This window comes from Atractosteus spatula, chromosome 9, assembly GCF_055471065.1.
Source record: "Atractosteus spatula isolate fAtrSpa1 chromosome 9, fAtrSpa1.hap1, whole genome shotgun sequence".
In the NCBI taxonomy this organism is placed as follows: Eukaryota; Metazoa; Chordata; class Actinopteri; order Semionotiformes; family Lepisosteidae; genus Atractosteus; species Atractosteus spatula.
Window position 1 is genome coordinate 53,265,572 of NC_142714.1, and position 12,894 is coordinate 53,278,465.

At 40.5% G+C, this 12,894-nt stretch overlaps 1 protein-coding gene across 4 annotated transcripts in view; it reads right to left on the minus strand.

The window, feature by feature from the left end:
- pcdh19 (protocadherin 19) overlaps window positions 1-12,894 on the minus strand; it is a 59,481-nt gene that overhangs the window by 13,786 nt on the left and 32,801 nt on the right. For all 4 annotated transcript variants that reach the window (XM_088925232.1, XM_088925233.1, XM_088925234.1 and 1 more), the window contains exons 3-4: window positions 12,473-12,531; window positions 10,322-10,494 (exon numbers count right to left, since the gene is read on the minus strand). In XM_088925232.1, coding sequence (XP_088781358.1) covers window positions 10,322-10,494; window positions 12,473-12,531 — 232 coding nt within the window. The remainder of the gene's footprint in view (window positions 1-10,321; window positions 10,495-12,472; window positions 12,532-12,894) is intronic.

Consider the following 12,894-nt stretch of genomic DNA (forward strand, 5'->3'; position numbering starts at 1 on the left):
TGCTTGCGCATGCTCCTATGTGTCAGATCTAAATCTGTTTAGTTTTTCCCTAACGCTCTCCTGAAAGGAAATGAAAACAAAGGCATTCTGTGTTACATTTTTAGTGGTAGCAAGACATTTTGAAGTGTTTCTATGAAAGGCCATTGTTTTGAGTGCACATTGAATTGATTTGATACTATTGTGTTTCAGCACCAAGCCTCACAGTGTCAGAGCATGCTGAAATGCTCCACACATTTTACGAGTTTCATTTGAGCGGCACCCTGGCCTTGCAAGCTCGCACTGAACCAGTTCTTTTAAAAGAAAAATTACAACGAAAAATTCCTCAACAACAACAGCCCAGATAATGACCCCTGCAAACAGGAAACAAGATGAAGTCAAATAACCTCAGTGCTACAAGTTTTCAGAACATTGTTTTGCAAAACACAATGTCCAATGTCATGTACTATTAGGACCTGGATATACAAGGCCCCACACCCATGTTTGGTCACATGCTGGGCTGTGACATTAAATGCCCTTAACCCTAAAAGAGTAGGGCAGAGGAAAGCAACGGTGCCACAGCTCCACAGCTCAGCTGTGACAGTAAGTGCCTAGGGTCTCTCTTGCTTATGGCATGCAACCCTCTGTTGCCAGGCAGGGTATACCCCTTATGGAGGGGGTAGGGGGCACAGCTGCCTCTAGTAGGCATATGTCAGAGCTACAGAATACCGCAGTGTCAACCTCTCCATGTTTCATGACTGTGTGGGGGGGCTCAGTGTTTGTTTTATCCCTGAAGTTACCCAGTCAAAAGAAGATCTGCAGCTCCTCCTCATCAGCTGTGATTGCTCTGACAAATGATTCTCATGTGAGAGCTTTCTCTGACTCTCAAGAGAAATGAGCTGATTAATATAACAAATCTAATAATATCAACAAATGAATTGATAAAAACACATTGCCTTTCATTTATGTTACTTATAAAGCCTTTTTTCAGCAATACTGTTTTTGTGTCTGCTACGCTCACTGTGTAATACAGCAAGAATTCTCAGAAGAAAACTAACATCCACCTAATGCATTTCTCCTGTGTGATTTCCTATTTCAAATCACAGTGTTTCAAAACAAATTCACAGCAAAAACTCATTTCATGACAGAGATGTACAGCAACCTATGACTGAGTTTAGAAGAAAAAACTTCGTTAGGTTTCAGTAGAAAAGAGAATGGGATTGTTTTTTGTCTCTCTTCTGTAGCAAGGTTTATCTCTGCTGTCACTGACAACTATGAACCGAAACCTCCGGGACTATTTTGCTATTAAGTGTTAATAATATAAACTTTAGATATAAAATTCTGAAACACCTGCTGACCAGATGTGCTTGAAGCACCTGTATTTCTGAAAATCCCATTACATCTATTTCCTTTATCTGAAGTCAAGCCTCTGTTCCTAATTGGTTATCCTGCACATTGCAAAAAAAAAAACTACAGTAAAACTTAACAGCAAGCCTCTTCCATTACTTTTTATTTTCTTTTTTTAAGGGGCTGGGAGGGGGGCTCTCAAATCATAAAAGTTAATAGGCTGCCCAGAGAGTAACGAGTTTCCATAACGAGGGAGTGTGAAATGAAAAAAAACACTCATCTGAGCTGATCCTCTCTGTTCCTTCCCTTCTTTTTTGGGATGCAACTGCAAAACCCAGAACAGAAAGTGTGGGACCGCCAGAGAGCGTATGTGCCTATTATCCCCTGCTCGAGGCAGCAGATTATGGGTGGAAGAACAGGGGCAGACAGAATGCAATGAAAGTCACTTGAGTCGAGGCAGAACTCTTCCAGATCTCCCATTTACTTTTAAAACTCTGACTGATACAAGATAATCCACCCATACTTCATCTTTCTGCAGTGCAGTTGTTTTCTCTGATAAGAATTCAGAATTTCAACACCAGAGTCTCACTAGGGTAGACAGCAGGTTGAGGAGAGGAAAGGCAGTCTCAGACACTGACAGGTTCACTGTATGTGAGTAGTGCTTTGAGGCACTGTGCACCTTGAACACTTAATTAACTAAGACCTACCTTAATAAACAGCGCTTGGTCATTTACATAATATACTTAAGGTTACCTGCAAAGCTGTATAGCTAACTTCAAATTACTTCATCTTTAGGACCTCAGAACAAGTGAAAAGGTCTCACAGGGCACATTTGTTCAATTAAGGTTTTCAGTTCTGCAACCAAGAGACCTAAGCGGACACAGTAGTGAAAAGCTCTGTGCTTGGAGGGCGTCTGCATCACTTTCCATATAGGCTCAGAACGAGGAACACATAATGAGGGCTGCAGTTATGAGTGGTATTTAGATAGACTGCAGTGAGCACGCCATTTCTTTAAAACAGATCGCTATGTGAAAGACATTTTAAAAAGAAATCGCACTAAATATGCATCAGCTGGGTAAGATATATAAATGGCACCTGCCCAGGGTAATGACCTTTTGTTGCCTGTAACTGCCTTAACTGCAGTACAAAAGACAAGACCTATTGATAGGAGGCATCATTATAGTGAATTTCTAAAGCTTCACTGTAATGTAGGAAAAGGTGGGGTGAGATAAAGTGAGAATCCTAGATTAGCTGCCAAAAATACTGCAAACTCGGGAAGACCAGAAAAAGTGGATCTACTCTTGGGATTTAAGCTCAGGCTGAACATGATAAGGAGCTGCACTAGACAGTGTTTCATGTGAACCCGGAGAACAGAATTTCTTAGAACCATCTTTATCCTCTGTAGATGTGGTGCCATGTATAGAAAAGAAAAAAGCTCATTGCAGTGGTAGAAGAAAGCTAAATTTTTCACAGCTGCAGATATATTATCGTCTTCTGGACAGAAAGCTGCAGATTAAAGTGTGCACATGTCATGAGACCGCATTGTCTTAAAGAGCACAGAAAACATGCTTGAACATTTCATCTTGAAAAAGGAGAAATGTCATATTGCCTAGAAGCTCTGTATCTAAGCAATGTAAGCTTTTTCAACAACAGCTGTATGTGCATGTTTGAATTAGCATGTTTATAATATCAAATTCAAAGGCTTAAAAAAACAGTTTTGCCTAACTAGTATAATTTTTTGCTTTTAGTAAAGCTTTTACACAGCTGGGCCATGATTATGAGAGTTAATTCACTCTGAAACGAGAGAGCTCACTGGAGTTAATGGAATTTCGCTGCGGATTTCTGTGGGAAGACTGCCAGACAGTCTCAGCCCCAGGGGGACCCTGTCTTGTGTCAGTTACCCAAGGATCTGAGTAATGACAGCCCAGTCCAGGCAAGAACAAGCCATCCATGCTTGTGCTGGCCCCCCCTGAAAGTTTTCTGGTGCCATAGGACAAGATAGCGACAGGTTTATTTCACCATACTGTGTGGACATGCCTCAGGTCAAATGGATTTTGGAATAAAAATGCCTGATTTAAAACCTGGTTATTAGCAGCAATTTTATTTCAGAAGTTGCTTAAATACTGTTGCGTCAGAGAGCTGGGGGGGAGTGTCTGGACTCAGATCTCCAGGCGGAGAATGAAAGGTCATTAAAGAAATGATAGAACTGGATTAAAGCCAAAACTCCTTTATTGCTGCTGACAAAAGGCTTGGTTGTGCTGACCTCTTATTGTGAAATGATTAGAGCACAGACAGGTTTTGTGCTCCTCTGAAGTTTAAATTGCTCCTTGCTTTCTGCACTGACCTGTCCTGGCCTGTCTCTAGCCTCTGGTGCCCCAGGGTGCCCCACATAGCCCACCTGTACTGTCCCAAGCTGTTGTGCAGCCTGCAGGTGGCCAGTGTCTGACTGAAAAATCTCTGGGAGCGTGTTTGGACCCAAGAACCACCTGAGAGATCAGACAGACAGGCCTGGTGCAGCAGGGAGCAGAGAGCTGCCTTCTGCAGGCCCAGCAAGCCCCTGGCACCCTCGATCAAACTCTAATCAATGTGCACAGCTATTAAACCCAACAACAGGCTGTATGGCTGAAGCCACCACCAGGCAACTCAGATTACAGCCAGAGTGTCCCCCCCTCCCTCTGCCTCTTCTTCTGTTTTTCCTCTCTCATTAACCTTTTAACAGGTCTCTCTCAGAACGCAACCACAGCTCACCCAGATAAAGCTCCAAAGAGGCAGCTTCAACGGAAGATGGGGAGCTGGGGGACTTCTCTTTCCTTCCTTTCCTTTCTTTCTCTCCCTTTCGAACCTCCCTGATGATCATCAGCTTTCAGCCTCTCTTATTTTGTTACGGATAGACTTGATCTGAAAATGTTCCCATCTGGCATGAATAATACAGTTATATATTTTTCTGCAATGCATTGCAATTCATGAGGTTGTCTGGGGGGATTATTTACACATTTTGATATGAAGTCAAGATGCGTAAGGGTTAGAATTTCTTAGTTTATCTTCCCCACGCTGAACTCTGGGATTCACATGAAGAAGGCTTTGTCAACAGAGCTTAAAGCTTGGGCTACATCACCAGCACTCCAGGTAAAGGTATAATGAACTCCTCACCTTGCAACACTACATGTGTTATACATCATCCATAATAACTGGATCTGTAGGAAATCCAGTCTCCGATGGATTTACTAAAGAAATATGCCCAGTGTATATTTAAGAAAGTGATGTGATTCCAGGGCATAGAATTATAAATTTAAGGCCAAAGAAAGTTTAAAGTAAAATTAAATCTCTTCTATTTTCAGTGTGAGGAAAAGCAACAGTCCTGAGTTCCTGTCCTGTAATACTGGGGTACAGTATGGTATCCACTTGCACCCACAGCTGAGGGAATGGCAGTTTAGTCATGAAGATAGGCCAAACTATCGTGGGGCAGGGGGTTAGAGAGTGGTGTAAGAGTGTAAAGAAGGTGGCAGGAGGGATGCGAAAGATACGCAAGCAGAACTCCTGGATGCAGGACATACGTAAGGAGGTGTGCGAGATTAGGATTTAATATTCCTCCCGAATGTCTGTTACAAACTCCACTCACTTAAAGACAGAATAAACTGCAAAAAGCTGATGTGAAAAAAGACACAGGAACTGTAGCTCAACAAAGCAAGCAGATGCAGGAACAGAGCAGTGCTGGTTAGGCACCGGCTTGACTCCGGATTCCAGCTCACTCACAGAAGACTCGAACCCAGGACCCAGCAGCTGCGAGGCAGCAGCCAACTGCTGCTCCACAGTGCCTCTTAATATTTCATTCTAAACTGAATTCACAATTGTAATTCTACAATAAATATTTACCAAACTAAGGGGGAAATATCAACTAAAAGAAACCCATTTGAGAAAACCCCTGTGGAAGCAGGATAATGCTGCCCTAACCCAACAGCAAATGCCAATATCAGTGATATAAATCTGCTCCTACAAAGGTTTTTAATAAAAATGAATTCCCGCGCCTGTCGTTCTCACTCTGACCCCAGCTCTGAGAGTGGCAATCAAATACAGAAAATCAGCATTTTGAGGAAACAGAAGGAAAAAAACATCTCTCAGAAAGAGCAAAAATACATCAATGTAGAACCGCCTTGGCATTAGTTGCAAATTAACCTCTCAAACACCAGTCACAGCCTTGTTCTGTCATCATAAAAACAGAACTATTAATAATAAACCTACATGCAAAATGGTTTAAATGACTATTAAAGTGCACGCAGCAGTTTACCACATTCATCTTTCACTTCTTACCTTTTTTTGGATGTATCAGTTGAAGCATAAAAGGAAATTTTCTCCTATGTTTCTTTTTCTTTCTATTTTTCCAGAGCTTATACTAGAAGACAAACCATAACCATATATCATTGTATGTGCATCTTTGCTGCAAGAACTTGCACGCCTTTTCTATTTCTGAAGTCATTGTTTGTCAGCATTTTTTCCTGCTGTGTGGTATTCTTAGAGAGGAATTTTGCATCTGACTAAGTTTATTAACATAAAATAGGATAATCTCAATATCTAGTTTTTAATTATAAAGATCAGAAGATGACAGGTGAAAGGATTTCATTTAAACAAAACTGTAGCTGTGCTTGATGTTTAATTCAAATACATGTTTATTACAAACACACACACACCTTGTGAGGAACTCATGGGATATTTGAGAAGCATGAAAGAAGGGCTCGTACCTGTCAATAAGACTATCATCTTATCTTTTTTTCTCATCTGTTTTGTTTGAAGCCTGTTTTCTAATTTTCACTATATCGCCTCCCAGGGTTTCACACAATTCCACCTGATTTTGATATCTGTCATCGTTTTCATTAATAGATCACAGGCAGAAATTAAAAAAAATGCTTCTAGATTACATCTAGGGCATGTGTTATTGAATAAACAGATTTTTAATTTAACATAAAATGGAGGAATGTGAGTGTCATTAAGCACTTGTACATTTTCAGTTTTTTTTTAGTATAAGCGCAATAAAAAAGTTATTAGAATCAATTAACAGCAGTTAGAGCCCTGGTGATTTTAGCAGTAATGGGCCGCAATATTCAAGCTCGGGGCAGTCAAGAAACACCAGCCTGCTGGTCCATTGCCTTCTCTTAAAAAACACACCCATCGGGAGCAGAAGGAGTCTAGGAAGGGGAAGGATGATGATTAAAAAGCTCACGGGGTGAGAATAAAATGAAGCGATGAATTACAAACGAGAAGCGCCAACCCCAGCTGGTGCTAATTGAGCTCCTGAGGGTCTCTTGGGTTCCTGCACGTAAGTGCAAAAGAGGGAAAGTTCTGTGACAGAGGATGCTGTACTGACATAACAGTGTCTGCAGCGATTCTTCTCACATCTGGCTCCTTCAATGTTCCCCACCCAGAGAGGGGCGCCTGTCAAAAAACCCAACACTTCAAAAGCACAGGACTTTAGTGCACTTGTATGTCAGTGCACTCAGGACACACGCTGTGTGTAATCATGTGGGGCTCACAGACTCACAGCGGTCTGCTCAGAGACTCCTTTGTGCTCACAGATGTGCATCAGCTAAGAGATCTCAATGCAAACCTACATAATAGCAGCAAACCATGCTCCAGTCACTAGCACATTTAGACAGCACCCATACTGAACTATTTCAATCCAGCAAAAGCATGGCTGCGCAGAGCAGAGCAGCTCTTGCCTAAATGCACAACAGGGATGGAACAGTGCAATATTGTACTTACATGCTACAATATCATGTGCTTTAATTAATTCTCTAGTCGTCTGTATCATATTAAAATCTGTCAATATTACACGCAGAACTCAGATATGACTTAGTTCATTCACACAATAAAAACGAGACTGTTTAGGGTCTGTTTAGTATGCATGTACAGTATGCATGCTGGCATGTTTAAGTTTAATGGATATCACCTTCTAACAGTCATTGGCAAACATAAATGAAATATTAATAGCTGTAAATCACTTAATTGGACCAAAGTGATGAGATCTTTATTAGGGCTGATCTCATATTACTTGTTTTTCTCATGAGCTTTCTGGCAATCAGGAACTATCAGTCTGAATCACACTGATGCATTGTGACTTTTTTAAGAATCATTTTAATCTACATTCGGCTCTGGAATGATTTAAACAGCACATCAAAATAATGCATTGCCATTCCATCATGATCAATTTATTATCTCTTTATATTTATGTCAAGGATGTGGATCTGGTACTGTCTTCAGAGACCTATGTTCATATTGTGGGGTCGATGCACAGTATGCTCAATAACTACTTTTTTTTCATTTTAAGAACTGCTGTTTATATCTAATGGGACTCTGTGAGGCTTCTGTTTGCATCGCTGGCAGCAGAATTGATAAAAAGACATTGCCTGGAGGGATGAGCCACTTAATGAACTCAAAACACAGAGTTCATGAGATCAGAGTCTCCTCAAGAAATGAGACCAAAACCCATCCTTGCCCTCGAGGCATTCTGCTGTCCATTCTGGCACAATTACAAGGTGTTGGAACGCTAAAGCAAATCACTCATGGGTCACTAGAAGGCTAGGAGGGATGAAAATATGCCTGTAGAAACCAAGGCTCCAGTGTGTGTGCTTACAGTCTCACACTCACCTCCGGGTCAAAAGGTCACATATTCTCAAATGTTGCCTTGAGCCACAGCACCTGAACTTTCTAACCAAGTCTGGGATTAACATCTGTCGAGCAGTTAAAGCTGAAAGAGACACTGTGCTGTGTTTCCTTACTAAGCACAAACCCCACAGGATAGAATCCCATGTAAATAAGCCAATACAAAAAAATGAGTCCTACTAAAACAGCAGTTTCGTGGGATCTGATCGTTCCTTTGAATTCTTCTAAAAGAAAATGGCTCTGTCTCTCGAGTCAGCATCGCCCAGCCAGCACAGCACTGCGAGAACAGTAAACACGAACCCTATAAAGGGGCCTGGAGTAAAAGGCAGTGGAGGAGAAAACCTCTTCCACCTATTTGTGTTTGTTTGCTTCCATGATTATTAAGTAAAACAACTAAAAGGGAGCCTTTGTAATAAGAGGTTCTTTTTTTTCCTTTGGCAATTGCACTGTTTCAAATCTGTTTCAGTCCCCATAGAGACGAACTCCAGCTCTGAAGAATTCCCATTAGGCATCTGGAACGGCTGTGTTTTGTCATTTTCGATTTACTTTACAGAAACGGGCACCGCAAATGATGGATGTCCATTGACTTAATGCTAATTAACAAAGATTTGCTTTTTTGTATGCTTTTAATTTTTTTTTCTTCTTCTAAACGGCGCACACTTCACAACTGTGCACAATTCAAAATCAAGTGTTTTATTGGGCGGTTTTCATGAGGCAGGAAGGGAACGGTTCAGAGGAATACAAGAAGATTCCTTTCAAAACATTGCTTCAAAAGGTCAGCACGGCCTCCGTAGTGAGGAGGACACTGTAGTGAGCACTGTCAGTCCAGTCTAGCAAGCCAGCAATTCACTTCACTTTATAATTGGACCATTCCGCTATGAATGTAATGACAGTTGCATTTACAATGTCATTACACTTGCATGTGTAAGTGCCTTCCGTGAATTGATTTCATAATTATTAACAGCACTTGCTGCGGCACAGCCTGTAACTTGGCACATACGGATTTTCAACGAAGTTTGTGAAAGCAATCACGTCCCTTTTTATTTCCTTGTAGCTTTTGAACACAATAAATACTCTCCTTCACAGTCACATAAGCACATGCACAACTCAATTTGTAGATTTAGCCCAAACAGTAACGGCTGAGTAGAGAATAATCATTACACTAATGTCTTTATTCAGGTACAAGCCTTTTTAAAAACACACAGGTGATCCTTGCCTCTGAAAATAAAGGAATAGCAATTTAGCAGGCAGTAAGTGCCCCAGGTCCTTCATGCCAGGGTGTTAATAAGTTCCTAATTGGTTCTTCAGCCAATTTCCCTCTCTTCGTCATATGCTGTTTAAAAGCCCGATAAATCAATCTAATAAATTATTTCTGGGCTATGTGGAGCCTCAAAAAAACTGATGTGTGGTCCCTTCACCCCTTGTGTATTCATTTACTTAATTTAACTTTCTTTCATGAAAAAATGAGGAGGATTAAAAATGACACACTGAAAATCCAACCGCCCTTTTTTTAATTGCTGTGGCAGAAGCCCTGCTGTGTGAAGAACTGGGGAGTGGAGGTGATACCATAGCTGCTTTTTTGCTTAGTGGAATTATTACTAAAACGGTGGCTTGGTTTTGTATCCCACTGTTTTCTTATCCCATTACTTTACCTTGCCAAGCCTAAATCACTGCCTAAGCAGAGGGTTTCTTCCTCCTTCAGGCCTGAAAGAGCCAGTCTCCTGTAGTATCTCTTTTTCCAACTCGTTTTTGCTTCTATCCTGCAGAACTGCATGACTAAATTCATTATTGCTCCAGGACACTATTATGGTGATTGGCAGCAGTGAGTACTAACATGACCCCCTAACAGGCTCATGCCAACAGATCTGATGTCTTTTAAAATGAAAAAAAAACGTCAACATTAATTCCCTGCTAAATGATTCTGATGAATAATGCATGAGAGGGAATACAAAATGCAGATTTCCACCTTCCACCTTCATCAGACTAATTGCTGTCATTCATGTAGACCTGGCTTTGGCAGATCCAACAACAAGAAATCTATATAAGGACATAACTTTATCGAACTTGTAGGAAAGTGGGTATGAGCGATATGAAAATGACTGTTAGCCTGTGTTGTGTCTTCTCATGTTCTGACCAGATAAATTCTTCCAAATAAAATAAATGCCTTCCTAAAATGACTCCTACATTAAATAACTCTGTTCTTGAAAACAACAGAAGTGGAAACAGTTCTGAGGTCTCAGACAATTCTCTCTGGAAGAAACTAGTCTTGGAGGTCAAGCATATAAATGGCCGACTGTCGTACTCCCAAACTGTGCCAGTCATCTTACCAGAAAGGTCATCTTACCTTGGTCGGGGAGCTGAGAGCCACTGGATGGGACACTCATATTGAGCACATCGTTCACCGCTGTGTCGGAATAGAGGCCTCTCTGCACGTCGTGCTCACTGTCTGTCTGGTCACTCTCCTCGTGGCCGCTGTCCTTGAGACTGTTCCCTTCCAAGTCCTTGAATGTTGATGTGCTGCAATGCCCAAGATAAAAAAAATGCTGATTTTTTCGGTCACTTCAAGTCTGATCAGATAAAGACTCCTTCCTTCTGTCACTCTTTCTCTTCTCCTCCCTGTCTCAGGAACATGTCTGCTGCTTAGGAACTGGAGACTGCAGGTGGATCAGATAAACCGGACAGCTGGAGCTGAAGAACTATTTTAGTTCAGCCCAGACCCAGTATGGACTAACAGTCATCTGTTAACCTGAATGGAGAGAAGCTTGTGGAGTCAACCCTTTGGAAGAGAAAGCTTCTCCTGTGGGGGTCAATGAGCAACAGAATAACTCTGGAGCGCAAGCTTGTGCACCATCTCCTCTTGTAATAAAACTTTTAATAGTGCGAAAGCATTTTCCTTATCATTTGGAAGAACTGTGTCATAGTAGTATGATTTCATGTAAGATGAAGTGGTGCATTTTTTTTATGTCCGAGACATTTAGGGAGTTGCTCTATGCCGGACCTAATTTTGGACACTGTTTACCTACTTAGGCTGGGGGCTGGTACACTAGGGTGTGGATAAATGCAGCTGCTGTCTAGGAAAATCACCTTTCATTACTTCAAACACAAAATCTACAAAAGTCTTTAAAAACAGTAGAAACCTCATGAGAAACATTTTGTTTTTCCTTTAGCGGTAACTTGGAGGCAAAAGGTGAGATCATTTATTAGGAACAGCTAGGTGTGATCGTTTACTGTACTGGGTTTCTTGAGCATTTATACCTCTCCTTGATAACCATTAGAGCTGTATGCCTTACAGAAAACAAAACAAAATTATCTATACATATAAATCATGCTCCCATACAAGCCAAATGAGGATCACACTGATTTAAGCAGATTTTCTCTCCTGCTTAATTCAGCAGGCAATTTGCTCAGACTGCAGCAGTGGTGATGCTGGCTCTCTGATGTTATCATTGTAATTGCACCTGTCCCAAAGTACAGGCAAGGCGTCCTGAGGGGATTTCTTTGTAGTGAACTGCAGAGACTGCACTTAAATGCTCTTTGTTTACATAAATACAAGGCATCTTTTTGAGAAAGAAATTGCGGTAATGGGTTTAAAACTCAAGACACACACTCGCAGCTAAAAGCAAGAATATTCTGTTCCAAAAGGTGAAACACAATGCACAATTGTTATGTAGGACCCTCTCTGCAGCCCCTGAGCAATGGACAATTTGATATAATTGTTGGCTTGCATTATGCCTTGTAGCTCCCAGTGGAAGCTTAGGAATGCAGTATTAAGACTCTACAAACAATCTCCCTTTTCACTTTTCCCCCAAATTCTAGTGAATGATAGTAGTATAAAGGCAACCTGGTCCAAGTAAGGACTTCGATTTGAAAAGAATGGTAGAGTGCATTTCTGTTATTTAAACTAGGGCCTCATCCCTCAAAGTATCTCATATTCCCTTTCAAATAGAAATCCCATATTTTTAATGAAACATTATTTCCTGTTTCATTAATGAGAATGTTTTATGTCAAGACTTAAATAAAAAGAGTAACAGTTTCTGTTCTGATTGGAAAAAAAAACATTTGTAATTAAATCTTCATGGGCTTTTGTAAAGAGAAATTAAATATAACTCCCAAAAAGTAAATACTGCATAAAAGTGCTGTTTAAAAAAAGTATTTTCCTTAAAATGATTTCAGAATTTGATTTTTAATTATGTAATTCCTGAATCTTTTGGATTTCTATTGTACGGGTATGTACAATATTCCTATTTTTTTATCAAATGGCCCTTTCTCTCTGACTGAAAGGTGAGTCTACTCAAGTTGATTCTATAAATTAATGTTTGTTTACCAACAGGGACAATCCTGTTTCCTCATTGTTCTGCGAATACTATTGTTATTTTGAATGATTTTGGTTTTGTATTGCGTTTAAATTTGTTACTTGCTTGCAACAAAATGAAATGAGAAGATTAAAGAGAAACGGGTGAAAAGAAATCATCATAATTCTCTAATCCAGACGTACCTTTTAATGAGGTGTGCTCTGCTGTTTACATAACTGGAGTCAATGGAATAATTCTCGGTCTGAAAGAGAAGAAATACAGACATACTTAATTATGTTGGGACCGACCAAAATAATGTTAATTGCCTTTCAATAGAAATGTTATTTTACACAAAGGCTTCTGTTAGCTGCCTCAGCTTTCAAAGGCAAAATAAATTCTCTTTCAAAGCAGGAAGAATGTACTGTAAGCGCTGAAGTCTGTGAGCGCTACATTAACATTCTCCGACTTCGGCATTAACCACCATCAGTCAGGCCTGGATTTTTTTAAATGGGGCCAAGGAGGCCAGCATTTCATTTGGGACAAAAAACAGCTCTCTTACAATTTCCAGCATATTTTTAAACCAATAATATTCTGTAGCTAAAAGAAGAAAAAACGAAAAGTGGCT